We start from the raw sequence: 22373 nt of genomic DNA, 5'->3' as shown, positions 1-22373 counted from the left end.
TTAAAATTGTAAAAGGAAATGGCCCAAACGGCGCCACAGCCATATTTTCAAAAAAAAAAAAATCATTTAACCCAAAACTTAGGTAAATGAAACACATTTTTTTGAAAAAAAAGGCAGGAGGCGCCCTTTTGAAAACGGCTACCTTTAATGCTACGGTTTTAAAAAAAAAATTCAACGAAGGTAACGGATTTTCAAAAGGGAAAGGAAGCTGGATCTTTTGAAAGAGAAGAAAAATCTTTAAAAAGGGGGCCTGGGCCGATTGAAGGGAGAGGAAAAATCGTGATTTTCTTGTCTTTTTGGGTTTTCGCAGGAGGCTTCTTCCCAGCAGCAGAGGAAGCAGCAGGTTTTGGTGGTTTTTCCTTCAGTCCATCCTCAGCCGCAGCCCAGCCAAGTCTTCATCTTCTCCAGCCCACCTGCAAAAGGAAACATCATTCAGCAAGACGTCCATTCATGCACTTTCTTTCAGCCCAGCCAACGTCCGCATCTCTTTCAGCCCATCATCCTTCAGCTGTAGCAGAGATTCAGCATTTGTCGCCCACCTTTCCTTTTCCCCTAACTCTCCAGCATTCCCCTTTTCACCTCCGCTTTTTGCGCCTTGAGGCGCGCTTTTAACAACACTGGTCGTAACTCAAGCGGGTCAAATGTGTTTACTGTTGATGGGACATCTCTTAAGATAAAAGGAATAGGGAATTTCAAAAATATTTCTCAAAATTCAAAAAAAAAAATATTTCAAAAAGTAGATATATTCTTAAATTAAATTTAAATATTTTGTTTGTTTCTCGACCATGGATGTAATGTTTCCTTCTCCTCAAATGGTTGTTGGGTGCAGGATTGTCGGTAAGAGAAGTTGATGTATATGTATTTTTTAGAAATACCCAAGAATACCTTTTGTTGTAATGTTCAAAAATTAGATTTGGATTTATGTTATAAAAGGCTTGGCCATTCTAATGTATCCGAAATTCAGTTTTTTCCAACGATAGAAAACTTTTGTAACTATGAAGACTTTATATGTGAAGATTGTACAGTTTGTGGCCCAACGAATGTTATGTCTACCTTGAGTTAATACATTTGGATTTTTGGGTCCCAACACGTTATATCTAAGGGTGGATTTGTGTATTATGTAATTTTTGTTGATGATTTTTCTAGACATACTTGGATTTATTTCTTTAAACACAAATTTGAATTTTTCTTACATTTTCAAATATTTTCACAATTTGGTCAAAATTGAACTCCGCCTGTGTATAACTGTTTAGTTATACACTGTTGGTCCCAAGCCCGGATAAAGGAGGAGGGTTGCAGTAGGCCAGTGATAGCCAGCATAAAAACTTAGTCATACCCTATGAATATGAACCAATATGAGAATTTCGTTGGGGCGTTCCCTACTGAGCGACGCACTGTACTCTATAGGCTCGGAGGCAGTGATAAATGGGCAAGGGTTGCTAGGTCGTCGCCCAGAAGCGACGCGTCACACCGGCGCCCGGGTGTGGTGTCAAATAGGCAAGGGTTCCCTCACTTTGTTGGACGGGTGGGGGTAAAGAAGTTAGTCCAAGACCATAAAATTAGGTTAGCCACTTGGAACATAGGGTCTTTAACTGGTAAGTTGGTAGAGTTAGTAGATGTTATGTGTAGGAGAAAGATTGATATTTTATGTCTACAAGAGACCAAATGGGTAGGTGAGAAAGCAAAAGTGATAGAACCTTAGGGATATAAGATTTGGTATACAGGAATAAATAAGAATAGGAATGGAGTAGGGATTGTTATAAGTCGTGAGTTTATAGATAATATAGTTGAGGGGTCCGTAAGAAGGGTGATAGGATTTTACTTATTAAATTAGTATTAGGTACGGATATTATTAATATTATTAGTGTTTATGCACCTTAAGTAGGTTTAAATGATTTCATTAAGCATCAATTTTGGGAAGATTTAGATGGAGTAGTACAAGGGATATCTTATGGAGAAAAGCTTTTCATCGGCGGCGACCTTAATGGACACGTAGGCATTAGTAGGGATGGATTTGAGAGTATCCATGGAGGTTGTGGTATAGGAGAAAGAAACGAAAGTGGAGAAAGGATTTTAGATTTTGGTTTGTCCTATGATATGATCTTAGCAAATACGTGGTTTAGGAAGAGGGAGTCTCACCTAGTAATATTTAAAAGTGGGGTTAATACGAGTCAGATAGATTTTTTCCTACTTAGAAAGAAAGATAGGGGTTGTTGCATCAATTGTAAGGTTATACTGGGAGAAAGTGTAGCTACACAACATAGAGTCTTAATTTTAAATCTTAGAATTAGACAATGCCGCAAAAGGGATAGACATAGGATAGATCCTAGACTTAAGTGGTGGGCATTGAAAGGAGCTAAACAAGGAATGTTTGTAGGGCAGGCAGTTAAGGAAGCTGATTGGTGTCTCGAGGATGATTCAGAATCAATGTGGAATAAGATAGCGGGTGGCTAAGGAGGTATTGGGTGAGTCTAAAGGCGGTGCGCCGCTAAGTAAGGATACATCATGGTGGAACGATGATGTCAAATTAGCTATTAAGGTTAAAAGAGAGTGTTATAGAAATCTAAGAGTCGTGATAATGAGAATTTTGAGAAGTATATGATAGCAAAGAAGGAAGCTAAAAAAGTAATTCGAAACGTGAGGGATAAGGTATATAAGGAGGTTTATCACAAGTTGGATACCAAAGAGGGCGAGAAGAATATTTATAGGCTTGCAAAGATGAGAGATAGGAAATCGAGGGATCTGGGTATGGTTAGATGTATCAAAGATGAAACACAAAGGGTTTTAGTCAAAGATGAGGAGATTAAGGAGAGATGGAAAGATTATTTTGATAAGCTATTTAATGGAAGTCATGCTCAGGATCTTGGAGACATCTCCATTCCTTTTCATGAAATGAATCGTGACTTCATGCGCGAGATTCAAAAGGAAAAAATTACAGAGGCTTTGAAGAAAATGAAATCAAGAAGGGCAGTTGGCCCAGATGGTATACCTATCGAGGCTTGGAAATGCTTGGGAGAAAAATGTTTAGAATAGTTGACAAATCTTTTTAACAAGATTTGGCGGACAAATAAGATGCCTAATGAGTGGAGGAAGAGTACTTTGGTGCTATACATCTTCTTAGACAACTTATTGAGAGATATAGAGAGAGGAACAAAGATTTGCATATGATTTTTATTGATTTGGAGAAGGCATACGATAGAGTACCTAGGGATGTTCTCTGGTGGACAATGATGAAGAAAGGTATTTCTCTCAAGTACATTAGTATAATTAAAGATATGTACGGAGTAGTAACCAATGTCCGCACTTGTGGAGGGATGACAACCAATTTTCCTATAACGGTTGGGTTACATCAAGGGTTTGCATTAAGCCTTTTCCTATTTGCTATAGTGATGGATGAGCTTACGAGATCAATTCAAGAAAATGTGTCGTGGTATATGTTGTTTGTTGATGATATTGTTTTGATTGATGAGTCTAGAGCTTGGGTTAATGCTAAGTTAGAATTCTGGAGACAGACATTGGAAGTAAGAGGTTTTAAGTTGAGTAAGAGTAAGACAGAATATATGGAATGTTGGTTCAGTAAGCAACGAAGTAGTGATGTGGGAGTGTAGTGAAGCTTGGTGAGCAAGAAATATTGGTGGATGATTGTTTCAAATATTTGGGATCTATCATTCAAAAGTATGGAGAAATTGATGGAGATGTAAATCATAGGATGAAGGATAGGTGGATGAAATGGAAAAGTGCAACTGGAGTGTTGTGCAATCGTAGAATGCCATTGCGGTTGAAGGGAAAGTTTTATTGGACGACAATGAGGCCCGCTTTACTATATGGTACGGAATGTTGGGCTGCCAAGAGACATCATATTCAAAAAATGAGTGTAGCTGAGATGCGTATGCTTAGATGGATGTGTGAAAATACAATAAAAGATAAGATTTGGAACGAGGAGATACGTAAGAAGGTAGGCGTTGCACCCATTGAAAATAAGATGTGAGAGAATCATTTACGGTGGTTTGGACATATTCGGCGAAGGCCTAATGATGCTCCAGTTAGAAGGATGGAGAAATGGAAAAATATATTAGTTAAAAGAGGTCGGGGTAGGCCTAGGAAGACTTGGATGGAGATGATAGGAAAGGATATGAATGCTTTGAACCTCACCGAGGACATGGCATTGGATAGAAATGATTGGAGGAGAAGGATTTATGTGGAAGACCCAAAATGATTTTCTTTTTTGGTTCATATCGCCGACCCCAATTGTTTTGGGATGAAGGCGTAGTTGTTGTTGTTGTTGTTGTTGTCAAAACTGATATTTTTATCTTTCGCACTGATTCAAGTGAAGAATTTGTATCAAAAGAATTTTACGACTACCTATGTTTAAATGATATTACACATCAAAAATCTTGTCCTTGCCAAGGTTGCCTCTATCGTATCGTATCGTACAATATTGTACGATACATATCATTACTTTTGGGGTTTGCGATACGATACACACTCGTATCACGATACAAGTGTGTATCGTACCCGTATAGGGTATATCATACGATACACCCCTATATCATATCGTACGATACGGGTGTATCATACAATACACCTTCAGAGCATTTTGAAAAGGCCAAAATTTATTTTTTTCATTTTGGGTTTTAAATATCTTTTAAGGGCCAACTTCTCCATTTGTCTAGAAGCCATTATAAGTGTATCGCACAATACGACCCTCCACAAGAGGCAAGTGATGTCAAAACGACTCAAAATTGATCTATTGGGAATGTGTCCTTGACACAACTAGTAGACGCTCTTCAACCTTTACTCAAAGGAGAATCCTCATCAACTGCAACCGCGTTTCTTGATTTGTCTTCTCTGATCCCGGTAAATCTCTTTGGCTTCTTGACTCAAGTGCCTCATTTTATATAACACCAAATGGTAATATTTTATTCGAATGTCGTAACTCAAGCGAGTCAAATGTGTTTACTGTTGATGGGACATCTCTTAACATAAAAAGAATAGGGAATTTCAAAAATATTTCTCAAAATTTTAAAAAAATATTTCAAAAATTAGATATATTCTTAAATTAAATTTAAATATTTTGTCTGTTTCTCAATTATCTGACCATGGATGTAATGTTTGCTTCTCCTCAAATAGTTGTTGGGTGCAAGATCGTTGATAAGGAAAGCTGGTTGGGGAAGTTCATAGAGAAAGAAGCTTATACTATATGTATTTTTTAGAAATACCCAAGAATACATTTTGGTGTAATGTTCAAAAATTAGATTTGGATTTATGTTATAAAAGGCTTGGCCATTCTAATGTATCCAAATTTTAGTTTTTTCCAATGATGGAAAACTTTTGTAACTCTGAAAACTTTACATGTGAAGATTGTAAAGTTTGCGGCCCAACGACTGTTATGTCTACCTTAAGTTAATACATTCGGATTTTTGGGTCCCAACACCTGTTATATCTAAGGGTGGATTTGTGTATTATGTAATTTTTGTTGATGATTTTACTAAACATACTTGGATGTATTTCCTTAAACACAAATCTGAATTTTTCTTACATTTTCAAATATTTCACAATTTGGTCAAAAATAAATTCATAACTGATATTTCTATCTTTCACACTAATTCAGGGGGAGAATTTGTATCAAAAGAATTTAAAGACTTCCTATATTTAAATCATATTACACATCAAAAATCTTATCCTTACCAAGGTTGTCTGTATCGTGTCGTACGATACATGTCGTTACTTTTGGGGTTTACGATACGATACACACTCGTATCGTATTGTATGATACAACAGTGTATCATATGATACACTCGATATGGGTATGATACACACTCGTATCGCAATACAAGTGTGTATCGTACCCATATCAAGTGTATCATATGATACACCCCTATATCATGCCTTATCGTACGGTAAAGGGCGTATCATACGATACACCTTTGGTGCATTTTAAAAAAAGCTTTAAAATATTTTTTTTCATTTTGGGTTTTGAATACCTTTTGAGGGCCAACTTCTCCATTTGTCTAGAGGCCATTAGAAGTGCATTTCTACTATTTTTTCACCCAAAGAAGTGGGTTAAGGTAAAAATTCTTTATTGTCGTACTCTCCAAAAAAAAAATTGTCTCCAACAAATATGGCATTAGATGATCCGACATCCATGAAAATTAAAGATTTATCAAGGTAGAAATCAGGCTACACACTCCTCCAACAAAGAATGCATCAGATGATCTGACATGGCAATGGGGCACTCAAGTATTGAGTGAAAACCGATTGAAAATTGAGTGCAACTATTGCCATAATATTTTTGTTTATGCAGTATGAAATTATGAGTCTTGTGGCATGTTCTTAATTGCAAGATATTTAATATTTTGCATTGTTCTTTTGAGATATTTGATGTTTGATGATGTCTTATGCAGCTTATAGAGACATAAATGCTTTATATGTGACTTTATGGTTGTATTTTGTGCAATTCATTATTATTTCATGTGATATATATTTTTTTTAAATTTTACTTATCTTTTGTGGTTTTTCTTGATTTTTTTGGAGCTTTTTGAAAATTTTAATTAAAAATTTATGATACGTTTATAATATGATACACTACGATACAGTGTTACTATTGGCCCAACCGATATGGGTAACAATACTCTACTTACAACCTTGGTCCTTACACTCCACAACCATGGTGAAAATATCGCGGGATTTACAAAAATCTCGTGAAAAAAATGCGAGAAAAACTTTAAAAGTTTAAAATGGCTAATCCTTGCGAGATTTTTATGTATGACAAAATCTCACGAAAATACTATGAGATTTAGTAAATCTTGTGATATAGCGCTGTTATTTTTGGATATCTTTTCATGTCTTTTTTTTTCCACGATTCTTTCAAAAAACAAAAAACGAGTATTACTCATTTTGCCTTACCGAAACCCTACTGTGCTCTTCAGAGAGCAGCGAGCGGACTCCACCAACTGGACTGGTGCGTCCCTCTCTCTCTCTTCCCTTCTTATTTTTGTCTCTCTCTCCTGCTTCCCTTCTCATTTTCATCTCTCTCTCTCCTGCTTCCCTTCTCATTTTCGTCTCTCTCTCTCTCTCTCTCTCTCTCTCTCTCTCTCTCTCTCTCTCTCTCTCTCTTCCATGACTCACTTAGTTACCCATTTTTTTTGTTTGCCACATGTTGCAAAAAGGAGTTTTACAGAGAGGGGTTTTAGCCACTGGCATCAATGATTTTGGGGTTCCGGCGATGCATTTAGCATTTTTTCCGGTATTTAAAGCATGCAAAATGTAATTCGTGTTTGATATTTGTATGTTTTGTTTGATGTTCAATGTGTGACTCGTTTGATGTTCGATGTGTGACTTTGTTTGATGTTTGTATGTCCTGTTCGATGTAATTCATGTTTGATATTCGTGTTTGATATTTGTTGTAGTAGGCTCGTTTGATGCTTGTATAATCAGGCTTATGATGATTTAAAAAAAAAACTAAAAAAATCAGGCTTCCCATGTTCTTTTGTATAATCAGGCTTACGATGAAGATGTGTATGCTTTGGTGTCTGACTATGAAAATGCTTGTATAATCAGGCTACGATGAAGGACTATGTAATTCTTTGGTGTCTGACTGTGAAAATGTTGTTACTGAAAATGATATCTAGGTGTAGTTTGGACATTGGAATCCTATTCTTTCAGGTGTTTCAATGGTACAACAATTTAAATTTTTAGGGGGCTGTGCTGAATGCTCTCTTCGTTTCCATTTCTATGTCAGACAATTAAGGTGAAAATGATAAGTATCACCTGAATTCTTTTAAATGATAAGCATCTATGAGCTTCACTTGTTGAGAAAAACCCATTTTTATTTGATGTTAAATGTGAACCTTATTCGTGGTTATTCATTGTAATAAAACTTTAAATGTTTAACGTTTAGGACCGTTTGGAAAAAACTTTAAAAGGGTTCATTGAGAAAACCCCATTTTTATTTGATGTTAAATGTTTAGGATAGGTCGATTGTGAACAAGGGTTGTTTTAATATAGTGAATTTTCTGCAGCATTGTTATTTTAATTTAATATTATTTAATCCATCATTAGACTCTTAATTTCAAGTCGTTTGGGTGTCCTTCCTAAATTCAGCCTTTAGTTAGTTGTATATTTATTCATATCATTTATTTTACTTTTACCATTATATGTAAGAAAAAAGATGGGGAAACCTAAATATGCATTATGGAACCATGCTACACTACTAACAGATGGTCGATTACGTTGCAGCTATTGTAAAATAGAATTTAATGGTGGAATAACACGATTTAAGTATCATCTTGATTACGTTGCAGCTATTGTAAAATAGAATTTAATTGTGGAATAACACGATTTAAGTATCATCTTGCGAGCATACCAAATAGAGATGTTACATGTGGGCACGTAACGTCAGATGTGAAACATCTAGCATTAGCTTCAATTCATGAATTGGAGTCCAAGCCATCAGGTAAAAAATCAAACTCACAAGTTATTTGTCTCCTACTAGAAGCGGCTCAGATTCTACTTCTATAGGCATTTCTTTTACTTCTTCAATTGTAGGTATGTCTCATATGTCAAGTTTTAGTTCATTAGATCAACGAAACACCATAAATGCTTTTACAAAAAAGGAGAAAGAACATGCAGATATGCGTGTAGTGAAATGTATTGTCATGAACAATTTGCCATTTGGGTTAGCTAGAAATGATATATTTAAGAAGATTGTTAATGCCATTGCAAATTGTGGACTTGGTTATACCTCTCTTACTAGTGTAACAATTAGAATAGCCTAGTAGTGAAACAATTGGAATAAAATGGCTTCGAAACCTAAAAGGATAAGTTGTGACATTTGTTGATGAGGTGAAAAAGTCAGGATGCACTTTAATGTTTGATATATGGACATATAAGAAAAATCATTCACACAAATATTTTGGCCTCATGCCTTAAAGGTACAATATTTTTTAAATCTAAATGTGCGAAAGGGTCAAAAACTGGTGAATATATTGAGGAGTATCTATCAGTTACTATTGAAGAAATTACATCAAACAAAGTGGTTCAATTTATAACAGATAATGACTCAAATTACTTGAAAGCAATGGCTATAGTTGAGGTCAGATACCCTCAGATTTTTACATCATCTTGTGATGCATACTTTATTGATTTAATGCTTGAAGATTGTGATAGATTGCTTAATTTCTCTCGTACATTATTGAATGAAAAAAGGATTACAAGCTTCATGTACAAATCACAATCAATTTTGCAACTTATGATAAATTATACAAATGGTAGAGAGATACAAAGGCCTGGGGCTACTCAACAACAACAACAACAACAACTACACCTTCATCCCACAACAATTGGGGTCGGCGATATGAACCAACAAAGAAAATCATTCTGGGTCTTCCACATGAATCCTTCTCCTCCAATCATTTTTATCCAATGCCATGTCCTCGGTGAGGTTCAAAGCATTCATATCCTTTCCTATCATCTCCATCCAAGTCTTCCTAGGCCTACCCCGACCTCTTTTAACTAATATATTTTCCCATTTCTCCATCCTTCTAACTAGAGCATCATTAGGCCTTCGTCGGATATGTCCAAACCACCGTAAACGATTCTCTCTCATCTTATTTTCAATTGGTGCAACACCTACCTTCTTACGTATCTCCTCGTTCTGAATCTTATCTTTTATTGTATTTCTACACATCCATCTAAGCATACGCATCTCAGCTACACTCATTTTTTGAATATGATGTCTCTTGGTCAGAGTTATCCGAAGCGCCTAGGTAAAAGGGGAAGCGCGCTCCGGAAGCGCGAAACGTCGCGCTTCCGAAACGCATGGGGAAGCGTCCCTCTTTTTGGGGAAGCACGCTTCCCTTTTATGGGAAGTGTGCTTTCCTTTTATGGGAAACGCGCTTCCCATTTATTGGAAAGCGCGCTTCCCCATGCTTCACCATTTTTTCCATTTTTTTCGCTTCTCCCTCGCTTCTGGTTCACTTCCTAGGTCGCTTCCGAGACGGTTCGTAATTTTCTTCTAAGTGGTCCCACGCTTCCCCGCTTCCTAAAATTTTGAAAGTGCCTCGCTTCCCGCTCCTGCTTCCCGTTCTCGCTTCCTTGACTGGTAACTCTGCTCTTGGCAGCCCAACATTTTGTACCATATAGTAAAGCGGGCCTAATAGTCGTCCTATAAAACTTTCCCTTCAACCGCAATGGCATTCTACGATCGCACAACACTCCAGTTGTACTTTTTCATTTCATCCACCCAACCTTTATTCTATGATTTATATCTCCATCAATTTCTCCATACTTTTGAATGATAGATGCCAAATATTTGAAACAATCATCCACCGGTATTTCTTGCTCACCAAGCTTCAATACACTCCCATCATTACTTTGTTGCTTACTAAACCGACATTTCATATATTTTGTCTTACTCTTACTCAACTTAAAACCTCTTGATTCGAATGTTTGTCTCCATAATTCTAACTTAGCATTAACCCCAGCTCTAAGACTCATCAATCAAAACAATATCATCAACAAACAACATACACCACGGCACATTTTGTTGAATTGATCTCGTAAGCTCATCCATCACTATAGCAAATAGGAAAGGGCTTAATGCAAATCCTTGATGTAACTCAACCGTTATAGGAAAATTGGTTGTCACCCCTCCACAAGTGCGGACATTGGTTACTACTCCTTCATACATATCCTTAATTATACTAATGTACTTAGAGAGAAACACGTTTATTCATCATTGTCCACCAGAGAACGTCCATGGGTACTCTATCGTATGCCTTCTCCAAATCAATAAAAACCATATGCAAATCTTTGTTCCTCTCTCTATTTCTCTCAATAAGTTGTCTAAGAAGATGTATAGCTTCCATAGTTGATCTTTCAGGCATAAAACCAAATTGGTTCTTCGATATCATGACAACTTTCCTCAACCTAGACTCAATCACCCTCTCCCAAAGTTTCATAGTATGACTCATGAGTTTTATACCACGATAGTTTGTGCAATCTTGTATATCACCCTTATTCTTATATAGAGGCACCAAAGTACTCTTCCTCCACTCATTAGGCATCTTATTTGTCTGCCAAATCTTGCCAACCATTCTAGGCCTGGGGCTACTCGTTTTACTAATTTTTTATGTCTGTAATTTATATTGAAAATAGAAGATAAGTTAAGGTTTTTGATTGCTTCTTGTGAATGGAGGAATTTTGAAAAGGTTAAGAAAAGAGGAGAAAAAAAATATGTGATTGATGTTATACAAGAAGCGGAGTTTTGAGAAAACAAAAGAGAAATAGTAGCAACAACAGAACTACTTATAAAACTTTTGAGGATGGTAGATGGGGATGGTTCTACCATAGGTTACTTGTATGAAGGCTTAAATCATGTTAAAGAAGCAATCAAAAGTTTTTAATAATGTCGAGTAGATAAGTATCTACTAATATGGGACATCATTATGCAAAAATTCTACTAATAATGTCGAGTAGAATTTTTTTCACCAATTATGCAAAAACAAAAATAAAAATAAAGCTTAAATACCTGTAACTAATTTTTCATGTCCCTTTTGCTCTTTCTAAGAAATGTAGAGGCTATGTCGCAAAGACATGTCATTTTGGCTTCATGTCACTGGTTACATTCGCGGACACATGGATTCGGACACTAATACGTATGGCTCTTATTTGAATATTTTTTATTATTTTTAATATTATTTCAATAAAAACATTTTTAATGTTAAAGTATTTAAAAATAGTTTTATTGGTTAAAAATTAAAATATTTTGGCGTAGAGGTCCTCTTCTATGCAACAAACAAATAACTATTTGCTAGCTGAATTTGACTCAAAAATAGCCAAAAGAGTTGGAAAATGGGCTTATTTGAGAAAAATAACAAATGGTTAAGATAAAAAAAGTAACTAAGCTTAGCCCACAAGGACTATGTTCATCTAGTTGGGGCGACTTGTGAATGTTACCAAGTTGAAGGGGTGTCACAAGTTTGAAACCCACAGGTGGCATCCCTTGCCGCAAGATAGAAGCTAGGTGTACTCGGCAGGGGGGACCTCAAGGGTTTCACCAATTGGAGGCCAGCCAATGTGCGGCCGGTGATGGTGGGGGGATTTCCCTTGGATATCCAAAAGAAAAAAGTAGCTAGGCTTAAACAGGAATCTATGACTATTTAAGGTATTTCTTTTAGTACCTACGACCCTAAAAAGTAAAAGATGTACCTAAGAATTTAAGGTAAGTAGTCACTGTAGGGGTTAAGGCAAGTACCCACTTTAAAAGGTAAAAGAGCATGGGAGTCTGAGAAGGCCACTTCTCAAGGAAAATGAAAGGCCTCTTTGCCGAGGAGGCATGGGCCTCATTCTCAGCAAAAAGACTTAAGCCTTGAGGCCTAATGTCTAGAGGGGTGTTAGGTATATGACTTTAATGCCCCTTTAAACACCTTTAAAAACACTGCTTATGAGTAGCACTTGTAGGGGTGTCAATGGGTCAGATCTAGTTCAGACTTAGGTGGGTCCAAACCTTGATGAGGTGCTGGTACTAGGTCTGGATCCAGGTCCAATCAGACCCACCATGAGAAAAATTATACCCAGGTTTTATAAGGATTACATGAACCAGACCTGGACCATACTTGGTAAAATAATAATTTTTTAATTGCAGATCTTAATTGGAACTCGGGTCGGACCCTAGTCTGGTATGGAATTCACAAACCATACCCAGCTCCATATACTAATCGGATCCTTTGGGTAAGACCCGGATTCTAATCATCACTAAACCCTGACCCTATAGGGTTTGATATGGGTCAAACCCGACCCATTGACACCCCCCTAAGCATTTGGTGTGCATAGGGTTTTCCCATGAGTAGGTGAATTCCCCTTGGGATGCCTGCATGGGCCGAAACATTCGAGTGACCAGATTGACTACGACAAAGCACAACCATTTATTGCGCAGGAGGACAATATTTTGAACTGCAACCTAATTACCTGCCTGTCGTAATGGATAAAATATTGTTGAGGTGTGGAGAACTAGAAATACATGATTTAAACTTTTCAATATCTTACCATTACATGACTAAATATATCAAATGTGGTCAATCAAGTATGCCAATTTATGCATTTTCCTGCTTCAGTTTACATGGCAGCAATAAAGAAAAGCATGTGATATATTAAAGGCATCATTAGACATGATAGTGTTAACAAGAATGATTTGGAAGGAAATAAAATACAATTAGTCATTGGCTGCAGTGATGCAGATGGGGTTAGAGATCCAACCATCAGAAAAATTAAATCTCAAGATATTGTATATTCTTAAACAAAAACTTAATTTCCTTTCCAGAAGTAGAAAAGTGTGGCAAGATCAAACACTACAGCTGCATATAGGGCTCTTGCTGGTATTACCTCAGAAGCATAGGAAACAAGGTTTGATAAATGTATTGGGCATGAAAGTGTGTTTGTCCAAGTGCTTTCATGTTGGCTCTTAATCCTGTATTTCCTAATGAGAAAATGTTTTCAGATCAACTTTCATTTCATAAGAAAAAGAATCCAATTGGAAAAAACAGAAGTTAAATTTTGGGTCAAAGAATCAAACAACCGAGATATTCATAAAGGTTTATCAAAGGCAAGACCATCTTAAAGACAATTTTGTACATCTTACATGATGTACATGTAACACTCGCTTTTTCAGAAAAAAACAAATTGGATCTAGTTTGGATCTGGATCCAACCCAGATCCATACCCAAAATGCCCCCGTGCTTCTATTTAAGCATGCAGGGGGTGGGCGGCGGGAGTTCCCCTTTTACGCTCAGGAGCCCTGTCTCTCGTTCTCTCTACCCAATATCTCTCTCTTCCCTCCCCCTCTCTCGACCTCGACCCACCGGAACTGGAGCCCCTCGTCGGAGCCCTCTCTGCGCCGACGACCTCCTGATTCCCCCTCTTCCCTGACATTTTCCCCCTTCACCTCTTGTCTGGGCTTCCCCGCGTCGGCAACCCCTCGCCGGAGACGCGTGCCCTTAAGGTATGCACCCCACTCTCTTCTCTCACCCTATCTTGGTTCTCCCTGTGAGGACCTCACCCTCCCTCTTCTCCCTGTCTCTTAAATTGTCCTCGTTTTGCAAGGGAGGGGCACCGCCTCCTCCTTGCCCTCTCTCTCCTTTCTCGTTTCAGCAGAGGAGGGGCGCCATCCCTCCTTGCTTCCTCGTTTCAGCAGAGGAGGGGCATTGCCCCCTCCCTGCCCTCTCTCTTTCCTCTTTTAGCAGAGGAGGGACGCTGCCCCTCCCTGCTCTCTCCCTTTTTCGGCCAACAGGCAGGGGGCGACGCCCCCTACCTCCCTTTTCGGCTAGCAGGCAGGGGCGCCACCCCCTACCTCCTCTGCTTCTGGTCACCAGGCAGGGGCGATGCCCCTGCCTCCTTTAGCTTAGCAGCCTTACCGAGCCCAAGCTCGTTCCTGTCCAAGGATGGGGCCAGGCTAGGCCTGGCAGCCGAGCCCACCCCTTCCTTTGTTTCCTGTTTTGGTCAGAATCGAGCCCGGCTCGGTTGGGGGTGCAACCGAGTCCGGCTCTGTTGGGGCCTAACCAGCCCACTCAACTGAGTTGAGCTCGGCCCTTACCGAGCCCAACTTGACCCCTCCTCGCTTGTTGCCAGTCGGGCTCAACCGAGCACGGCTAACCCCGGGTCCCAACGCAGTTCGCCCCGATTTTGGATCTGGCTTAGTCAGTTGGCTCGAACGAGGGGTTGGGTTTGATCCCTGCGATGCAATTTTATTATTTTGAGTTGTTGCATTGTTCTTTTACGCAACGCAATAATATATCTCTTAGCGGACCCCATTGATGCAACAAACGCAGCACGTGCAGCAAGGCATAAACCTTTAAAGACCTACACTCATAATCGTCCGCAAGTTCGTCAATCCCCGAGGTAGGAAAAAGTTGCACAAAAGATAATGGATGGACAAATCTTAAAACTTGTGAATTAAATATATATATACATTACGCATTTAATTCAACGTCACAGTTTTGCGATCCTTGTCCTCTTTCCTTTATATCATTTACTATGCCGGCGCACAATCACGTGCACAGGCTACTTCTTACGCAATTTATTTAACTTGATGTGCGGTTTCGCACATCAAGTACTGTTATATGTCATTTACTTTGTCATCGCGCTATCGTGCACAGGCTACTGCTTACACATTTATTTAGCCGAGGTATGGTTTCGTACCTCATGCACTGCTTATGCATTTATTTAACCAAGGTACAGTTTTGTACCTCGTGCACTACTTACGTGTTTATTTAGCTCGATGTGTGGTTTCTCACATCGAGTCTTGATTTATGCATTGTCATAGCGCTATAATGTGCACAAGTCTGCATTATGTAATATATTTATTCTTCGTACCTATATGCAACCTCGTAAGATACGCAATCGTGTATTCCTTCCTACCCTGTAGCATGCTTGTGCTTTTACAAAAAACACGAATTTTCGCATGGGCACTAAAACTTTAAATAAAAAGATTTTCTTGCAAGAATCCAGCATTCAAATATGCTTGGTTTGAAAAGCAAATTTGAGCACTTGAAGGTTGACTCCTTGCAACCAAGTTTTTCCCAAACCGGCATACAACAACAACAACTACGCCTTCGTCCCAAAACAATTGGGGTCGGCGATATGAACCAACAAAGAAAATCATTCTGGGTCTTCCACATGAATCCTTCTCCTCCAATCATTTCTATTTAATGCCATGTCCTCGGTGAGGTTCAAACCATTCATATCCTTTCCTATCATTTCCATCCAAGTCTTCCTAGGCCTACCCCGACCTCTTTTAACTAATATATTTTCCCATTTCTCCATCCTTCTAACTGGAGCATCATTAGGCCTTCGCCGAATATGTCCAAACCACCGTAAACGATTCTCTCTCATCTTATTTTCAATGGGTGCAACGCCTACCTTCTTACGTATCTCCTCATTTTGAATCTTATCTTTTATTGTATTTCCACACATCCATCTAAGCATACGCATCTCAACTACACTCATTTTTTGAATATGATGTCTCTTGGCAGCCCAACCCCAAACTGGCATGATAGGAGAAAATGTTTTAACTTCGGTTTAATATCCAATATGACCCAGATATCCCCGGTTGGGAGCATGAGAATGTTTTTTGGTTGGGGTTTCTTCTGAGAAACCTATACCCTACTTTTATCGTAAGCAGTATCGCGAGACATGCACAGTATGTTGATACTATGATAACTGGATGAGAGATTCGTGGCGATCTCATATTGTGCAAATTGCACAATGATATAAAGGTTGTTAGAAAGACCAAATCATGTCAAATTAAACTAAAATGGTTATATCGTTTCTTTCACGAAACATTGGAGTTGGAGTTTCTTTTGAGAAACCGATACCCCTTTCATCGTAGTGGTACTGTCAGACATGCACGACATGTTAGTACTACAGTGATTAGATGAGAGGTTTATAGTAACCTCGAAGCATGCAAAAAGTACATTGTTGAAATAACATATAGTGATGATCGTCTTCACATGCAAGATGCTCGAGCTGGTTTGAAAGACCAGAGCATGTAGCTAGAGGATGGGATGGTACAAAATCTCTGATGGGCAGGTTGTTAACAACCACCTCGAGAAAATGACTCGGTGTTTTCAGTCATCGGAGTTAGGGGACGAGACTACCGAAAATTATCTTAGGTGTTAAACCCCATGGACTTCTGCAAAAGTTGGATGCATCATTTGCCACGAATGCCTTTGGAGAATCCTCTCTCGATCACCGATCATCTCCTTAGAAACGAACTCAGCTAATTGTTTCGAGTATAAAAAATACATAGCATAACAAACCCCTGAACAGTCTCAATTGTTTCTATGTTTTGCTCATGCGCATACCTTCAGGACAACTAATATCGAAACAATCATGTTTATTTTACTTATTTTGACTTGCACACTGCAAAAGAACCAACATATATGTTATAGTTGGGTTCTAAATTTTGTTAGCATGCTCATTTTGCTGTCTCTTCGAAGACATCTGATAAAATTGGAATGATACAGAAATAAGATTATCATGCTCATTTTACTTATGTTAAACTGCATATCACGAATGAAACTACGCATGTATTAGTTTTTTTCTAAATTGTTATACTTGTGCACCTACCAATTTTTTATGAAACTGACCCATCTTATGGGTATAGTGATGATTAGGTCGGTACAACAAGCGATGACACAATAACATGATGGTATCAAGATGAGACCTTTTTCCTGACGTTTTGCTCTTAAAGACATTTTTTCAATTTTGCATAAGGGTTTCCTTGAAAATTCTTCTTTTGTATAAATTATAAATTATTAAAACTGCACATTTTTTAATTTATTTGGTTTCAATGAATGGAAGGAGTTACAAATCTATTGTGTAAAGGAAGGTTCGCGCTGTAATGCGCCTAAGGTCCGTTGACTTGTATTTCAAATGCTATTTTCCGATGAACTGCTATTTTAAACTCTGAAAAATGATCAATTACAAAGCTTTCAAACTTTTCGTAAAAAACACAAGTCCGGGATTTTAGGGGCGTTACAATACAATTTTGCAGGGGCATGTTAAGGAGCACTCAATTGTACTTAGAGTACCCACCAAGGGTATTATTGCATATACATTTGCTGGTTTAAATCCAACTCCCTCTTCTTTTACTGGAAAAAAATAATAACAATAATAATAATAATGATGGTGATATTGAAACTTTTGTGGTAGCAATCAGTCAAATCTTTCACAGATGGCACTGTTATACAAAAACTAGGATGTGAGGTAAATCAATCTATGGTCATAGATGACTGTTCTAATATACTTGTCCTTGTGTCTGCCTTTTTTGGATTTTCCACTCAAAAAGGTCTCCTCAGCTTAAGGTTTAGGAGTTTCATTCAATATGAGTCTCTGTCCTATATCCTCTCCCTAGAGATATTACCCCTATCTTCTATTTTGGTTCCCTCTTTAGTGCAGAAATGATGTGGTCATGTTAGGAAGAGACTGAGCCTATTCAAAGGAATGACAAAATACATGTTTGTGGAACTACGTAAGGGATAGATCAATACAAATATTATGGTATGTATTAAATCGGGACATGAAAAATGAAGGCATCACTCCTTTAGCTATGAATAGGAAAACATGGAGAACTAGGACTCATAAGGCCAAACCCATTTAGATGGGGTAAGGCATAACCAAGGTTGCCAGACTATGATGCGGGAAATGATACGTGAAGCGGAAGCGATGCATTTTAAAATGTATAGGAAGCGGAAAACGAGGAATAAAAAAAACAATATAAGAATTAAATGAGAATCGAAATGGAATGCAAATAAAAACTAAAATAAAATGTGACTATTTTAAATTTCATGATTTTTTAGTATAAGAATTGAATTTTTACATGAAAAGTAGAACGAGAAAACATATAAGAAGAATAGATGAAGCATGTAGAAAGCATAGGAGAAGCGTGGGAGAATCGAGATTTCCATTAAGTTTCGGAAGCGAGGAGCATCGCGCTTCCGAAGCGAGTTTCCAGAAAGTGGGCTTCCCACCTATTTAAGAAGCTTCCGGTAACTCTGGGCATGACAATAATGATGATGCAAATGAAAAAAAATAGACTGAAAACACGTGCAGTAAGTATTCAATAAGGATTAGCAGCTATAGCATAACAGTACAATACTTAATAGAAAGCAGCATCTATTGCCATTCATAACACTGGCCTTCATAACTTTCCTTGTTGAATCTGTCGCTATGCTCCTAATTGTTCCCTGTGTAGTACAATATGCATCATTTTTTACTAAACAGGAACTATTCTGCATCCTTATTAGCTTCTTTCTTTATTAAAATTGTTATGTTGCTTCCCTTACTATCATATGTTAGTAATGTTACTAATCCTTAAATAGAAGAGAGTTCAGTAGCCATTGTGGTGTGTTAATTTGTGTTCTCCACATGCTAAATCTTGATTTGAGAGAAATTTTAAAATTAAATGATGTCACTGAACTTGATGTTTGTCCATCTTAATCAGTCTTGTGCCCCTACGAGAATCTCATATTCTCTGACAGGTGGAAGTGCTTCTGTGGATTTTTTTCCTGTTTAATGTAAGAATAGATTTTACCATGTTTTTTTGTCTGCAGGCAAGGGTCACATTTTTAGAGGAAAAGCCTCATCTTAAGGGTGTCATTAATGGTATCACATTCATGCCATGGAGTACTGTATGTTTTGTCACTGGTGGAAGTGACCATGCTGTTATTCTCTGGAATGAGAAAGATGGAGGAAATATTTGGAAACCAAACTTATTGCACAGATTTCTTCATTCTTCAGCAGTTATGGGAGTTGCTGGATTGCCTCAAAAGCGCATGGTAATATCTTTTGGCGTTGACAAACGAATTATTGGATTTGATGTGGAGGGAGGAAAAGCTGATTTCAAGCATCAAATTGACAGCAAATGCATGGGAGTATTGCCAAATCCATCTGATTTCAACCTATTCATGGTGCAAACCGGGTGAGTCTTCTTATAAGTTCATCAGGATAGTGCTAATATTTATTTAAACGCTATCATGAATATTCCTCTAATATGTTTTGTGGTCTTATGAATAAACATGGTAAAGACATGCAGTCTGAATGCATGTCATGCCTTATGTTTATGATCCAGTGTGGTTTAAGAGACTGTATCCTATGCTATGTTATTTGATTCTTATCGAGGAACTTATAAGAATGCCATATCCAATGTCCCTTGGGCCATGTCCATCAGGTATAGATTCTTTGCAGTTATATAGTCTGTAAACTAGAGATTGTATCCTATAGGACGGGATATCAAAGCAGTCCTGCCTGTGGATGATGAGCAATGAAGATATCCTTTGACCTTGCGGTGCTAATTCAATTTAAAAGGTGATGAGCCTTAGATCCTTAGGGTAACATTTTCTCCAAACTCCATTTCTGAAGTGGATGCAGAAATTATTGTTGTATTGCACTGTAATGTTTCCTTAGTGTCTGTTTGCTAGAGACTTCTGCTTATCACTCTTTTGGTCCGTCTTCATCTGATGGAGAGATAGCATGAACCCCTAAATGTCGTGATTTTCAAGTATGCTCAGGCCATTGTGACTTCTTTTTTATTTCCTTCCTGTTGCCTTCTTCTACCATGCAAACTGAAGTCATGGAATAAGTATAAATTAACTTAAAATCTAGAAAAATCAAGAAAGTAAACAAAAAATTAGCAAAACAATAAAAACAAAAACTGGGGTTTCGTGTCAATCTAGATCTCATTGAGCTATTCCTAATATTCTTATTTATATAGTATCAAGTTATGAAATAATCATGAATTAACTGGAAAGTCTATAAATGCAAGAATGTGATTCTTTTTACCACTATAAAAGCGAACTAGGGTTTCATATCAATCTAGTACTTAAAACTACTGCAATCTTATAAGTTATAACCCTACTCTTTTATGAGGATATCGATACAATTTGTCTCATGCAGACTGGATCTACCAGATGCTTGTTCCAGAAAAACAGGACTTTGGATCTTCATAGCTGTAGCTGGAATGTACTTCAAAAATCTTAGCTTTTGAAGTTTTCAAAAATTTTTATGGGTTCACATTTGACTCAAACAAAAGTATATTTAAGTTTGGATTAGGTCAACTGGTTACTGGTATGCTTTGAGACCTTACGGATTTACTGTCCTTTTACTGCCATGTATTTCTTCTTCAACCATTTCAAGAGCATAGAGGAGTTGTAACCTATCGTTCACGTTGATCAATGTGCTGATAAAGCTTTACATGTTCGCAGGACACCGGAGAAGCAGCTTAGGCTGTTTGACATAAGAGTAAGGCAGATGGAGATCCACTCATTTGGGTGGAAACAAGAAAGCAGTGACTCACAATCAGCATTAATAGGCCAGGCATGGTCTCCTGATGGTTTGTACATCACATCTGGTTCTGCAGACCCCATGATACACTTATTTGATATACGGTATAATGCACGTACCCCTTCTCAATCTGTGAAGGCTCATCAGAAACGTGTTTTCAAAGCTGTCTGGCACCAGAGTTTCCCGATTTTGATTTCCATATCCTCTGATCTTAACATTGGTTTACACAAGATCAATCATCCATAGCGATCCCGTATGGTTGCCATTTTGTGCTCATTTCATCCATGATTGGAATATAAGCTCCTGTTTGTTTGTTTTTTTGCTAAATATTAAAGTCACATCCGGCTTTTGGGTTTTTGTCCATGCGGTGCATGTAATGCATGAAAAGAAATGTAGGGGGCTTAGGGTTGGGACTGTAATTGGTTATCGGTTGGACGGCGTTTTGGTTGTAAAATGTGGTAAGTGATTAGTCTTGAGTCACTCGTGGCAAAAGAGCCACGAGTGACTCAAGCTTCATGGGATATCCAGGTAGGGAGTCCATAGAATTGATATCGATTGATGCCCCCATATACTAGCTTCATGGGATAATGGATGAGGCTCAAAGGGAAGCCCTTGAAATTTGTCATCGCTCTCTTCTTCCTCTTCAAAATCTCAGTCATCATATTCTTTAGATAGACCTGTACTCCAAGAGTACGGTTCTTCAGGGAAGAGGTCATCTATATCATCCTAAATTTTGCCACATCTGATCCATTTTCTCTGGGCATAGAAATCCTGACGAAACAATCTTAGTGATCTGTATCATTGCATTTCTTGGCAGAGATCGGCGAGAGCCTGATCTAAGAACTCTGGCCATCCTTTTTGTTTTCAACCTAGGACCCAATGTGCTCTTAGCTGGGACTCCCATTCATCGTAGTCATGATTGACCCTTTGTTCTTGTTCCGGATCATCTTCCCACTAAGTGATACCCAGGTTGGCAGCAAAAATTCTGAGTTATAGCCGAACGCTGGGTCTGGCTTCATTTGTTCCTTCAGAGCTTATTAGTATGAATGGTTCAGGGATTGGTACAATGAGGTCTGCGAAACATGGCTCATCGTCTGATCTGAGAGGCTCCCATGCAGGCAGGTAAAGCCAAGATATAGGTGGTTCTATTATTGGTGTTATTAAGGCTATGACATGCTCTGCAAGTTTTTTTATCGGTATCCAATCAGTAGAGTGTTTTCCACATATGGAATTTCCAACAATTATCAATGGGTTTTAACCAATATGCTTTGTTTAGGTCTTCTTCCCGATCATAGTAGTTGAGTTTTATTGATTCCCTTAGGTATGGATCATTCCACCATCTGAGAATTCCTCTCCAGCGGGCATAGATCTTTATAGCTGCTTCAAGGTATTGTCCCTAAATGGACGATGATGGTGCTTCTCTCACAAGTAAGCAAATGCAATCTCTCCTTTGATGATAGTGGTCCTAGGACTCATTCAAGGGGCTGACGCTCATAGAAATATAACCCTGACCACCCGTCTTGTGGCCAAGGCCC

At 38.1% G+C, this 22373-nt stretch overlaps 1 protein-coding gene across 1 annotated transcript in view; it reads left to right on the top strand.

Moving 5' to 3' along the window:
- The window catches only part of LOC149851611 (uncharacterized), a 44688-nt gene extending 23585 nt beyond the window's left edge, over window positions 1-21103 (top strand). Inside the window, exons 4-5 of the mRNA XM_090008873.1 lie at window positions 19110-19477; window positions 20760-21103. Coding sequence (XP_089864999.1) covers window positions 19110-19477; window positions 20760-21084 — 693 coding nt within the window. The 3' untranslated portion in view covers window positions 21085-21103. The remainder of the gene's footprint in view (window positions 1-19109; window positions 19478-20759) is intronic.
- Window positions 21104-22373: the final 1270 nt, after the last annotated feature.

This window comes from Nuphar pumila, chromosome 1 (assembly GCF_984573655.1).
Source record: "Nuphar pumila chromosome 1, dmNupPumi1.hap1.1, whole genome shotgun sequence".
NCBI lineage: Eukaryota > Viridiplantae > Streptophyta > Magnoliopsida > Nymphaeales > Nymphaeaceae > Nuphar > Nuphar pumila.
This window is presented reverse-complemented; position numbering and strand designations above follow the sequence as displayed.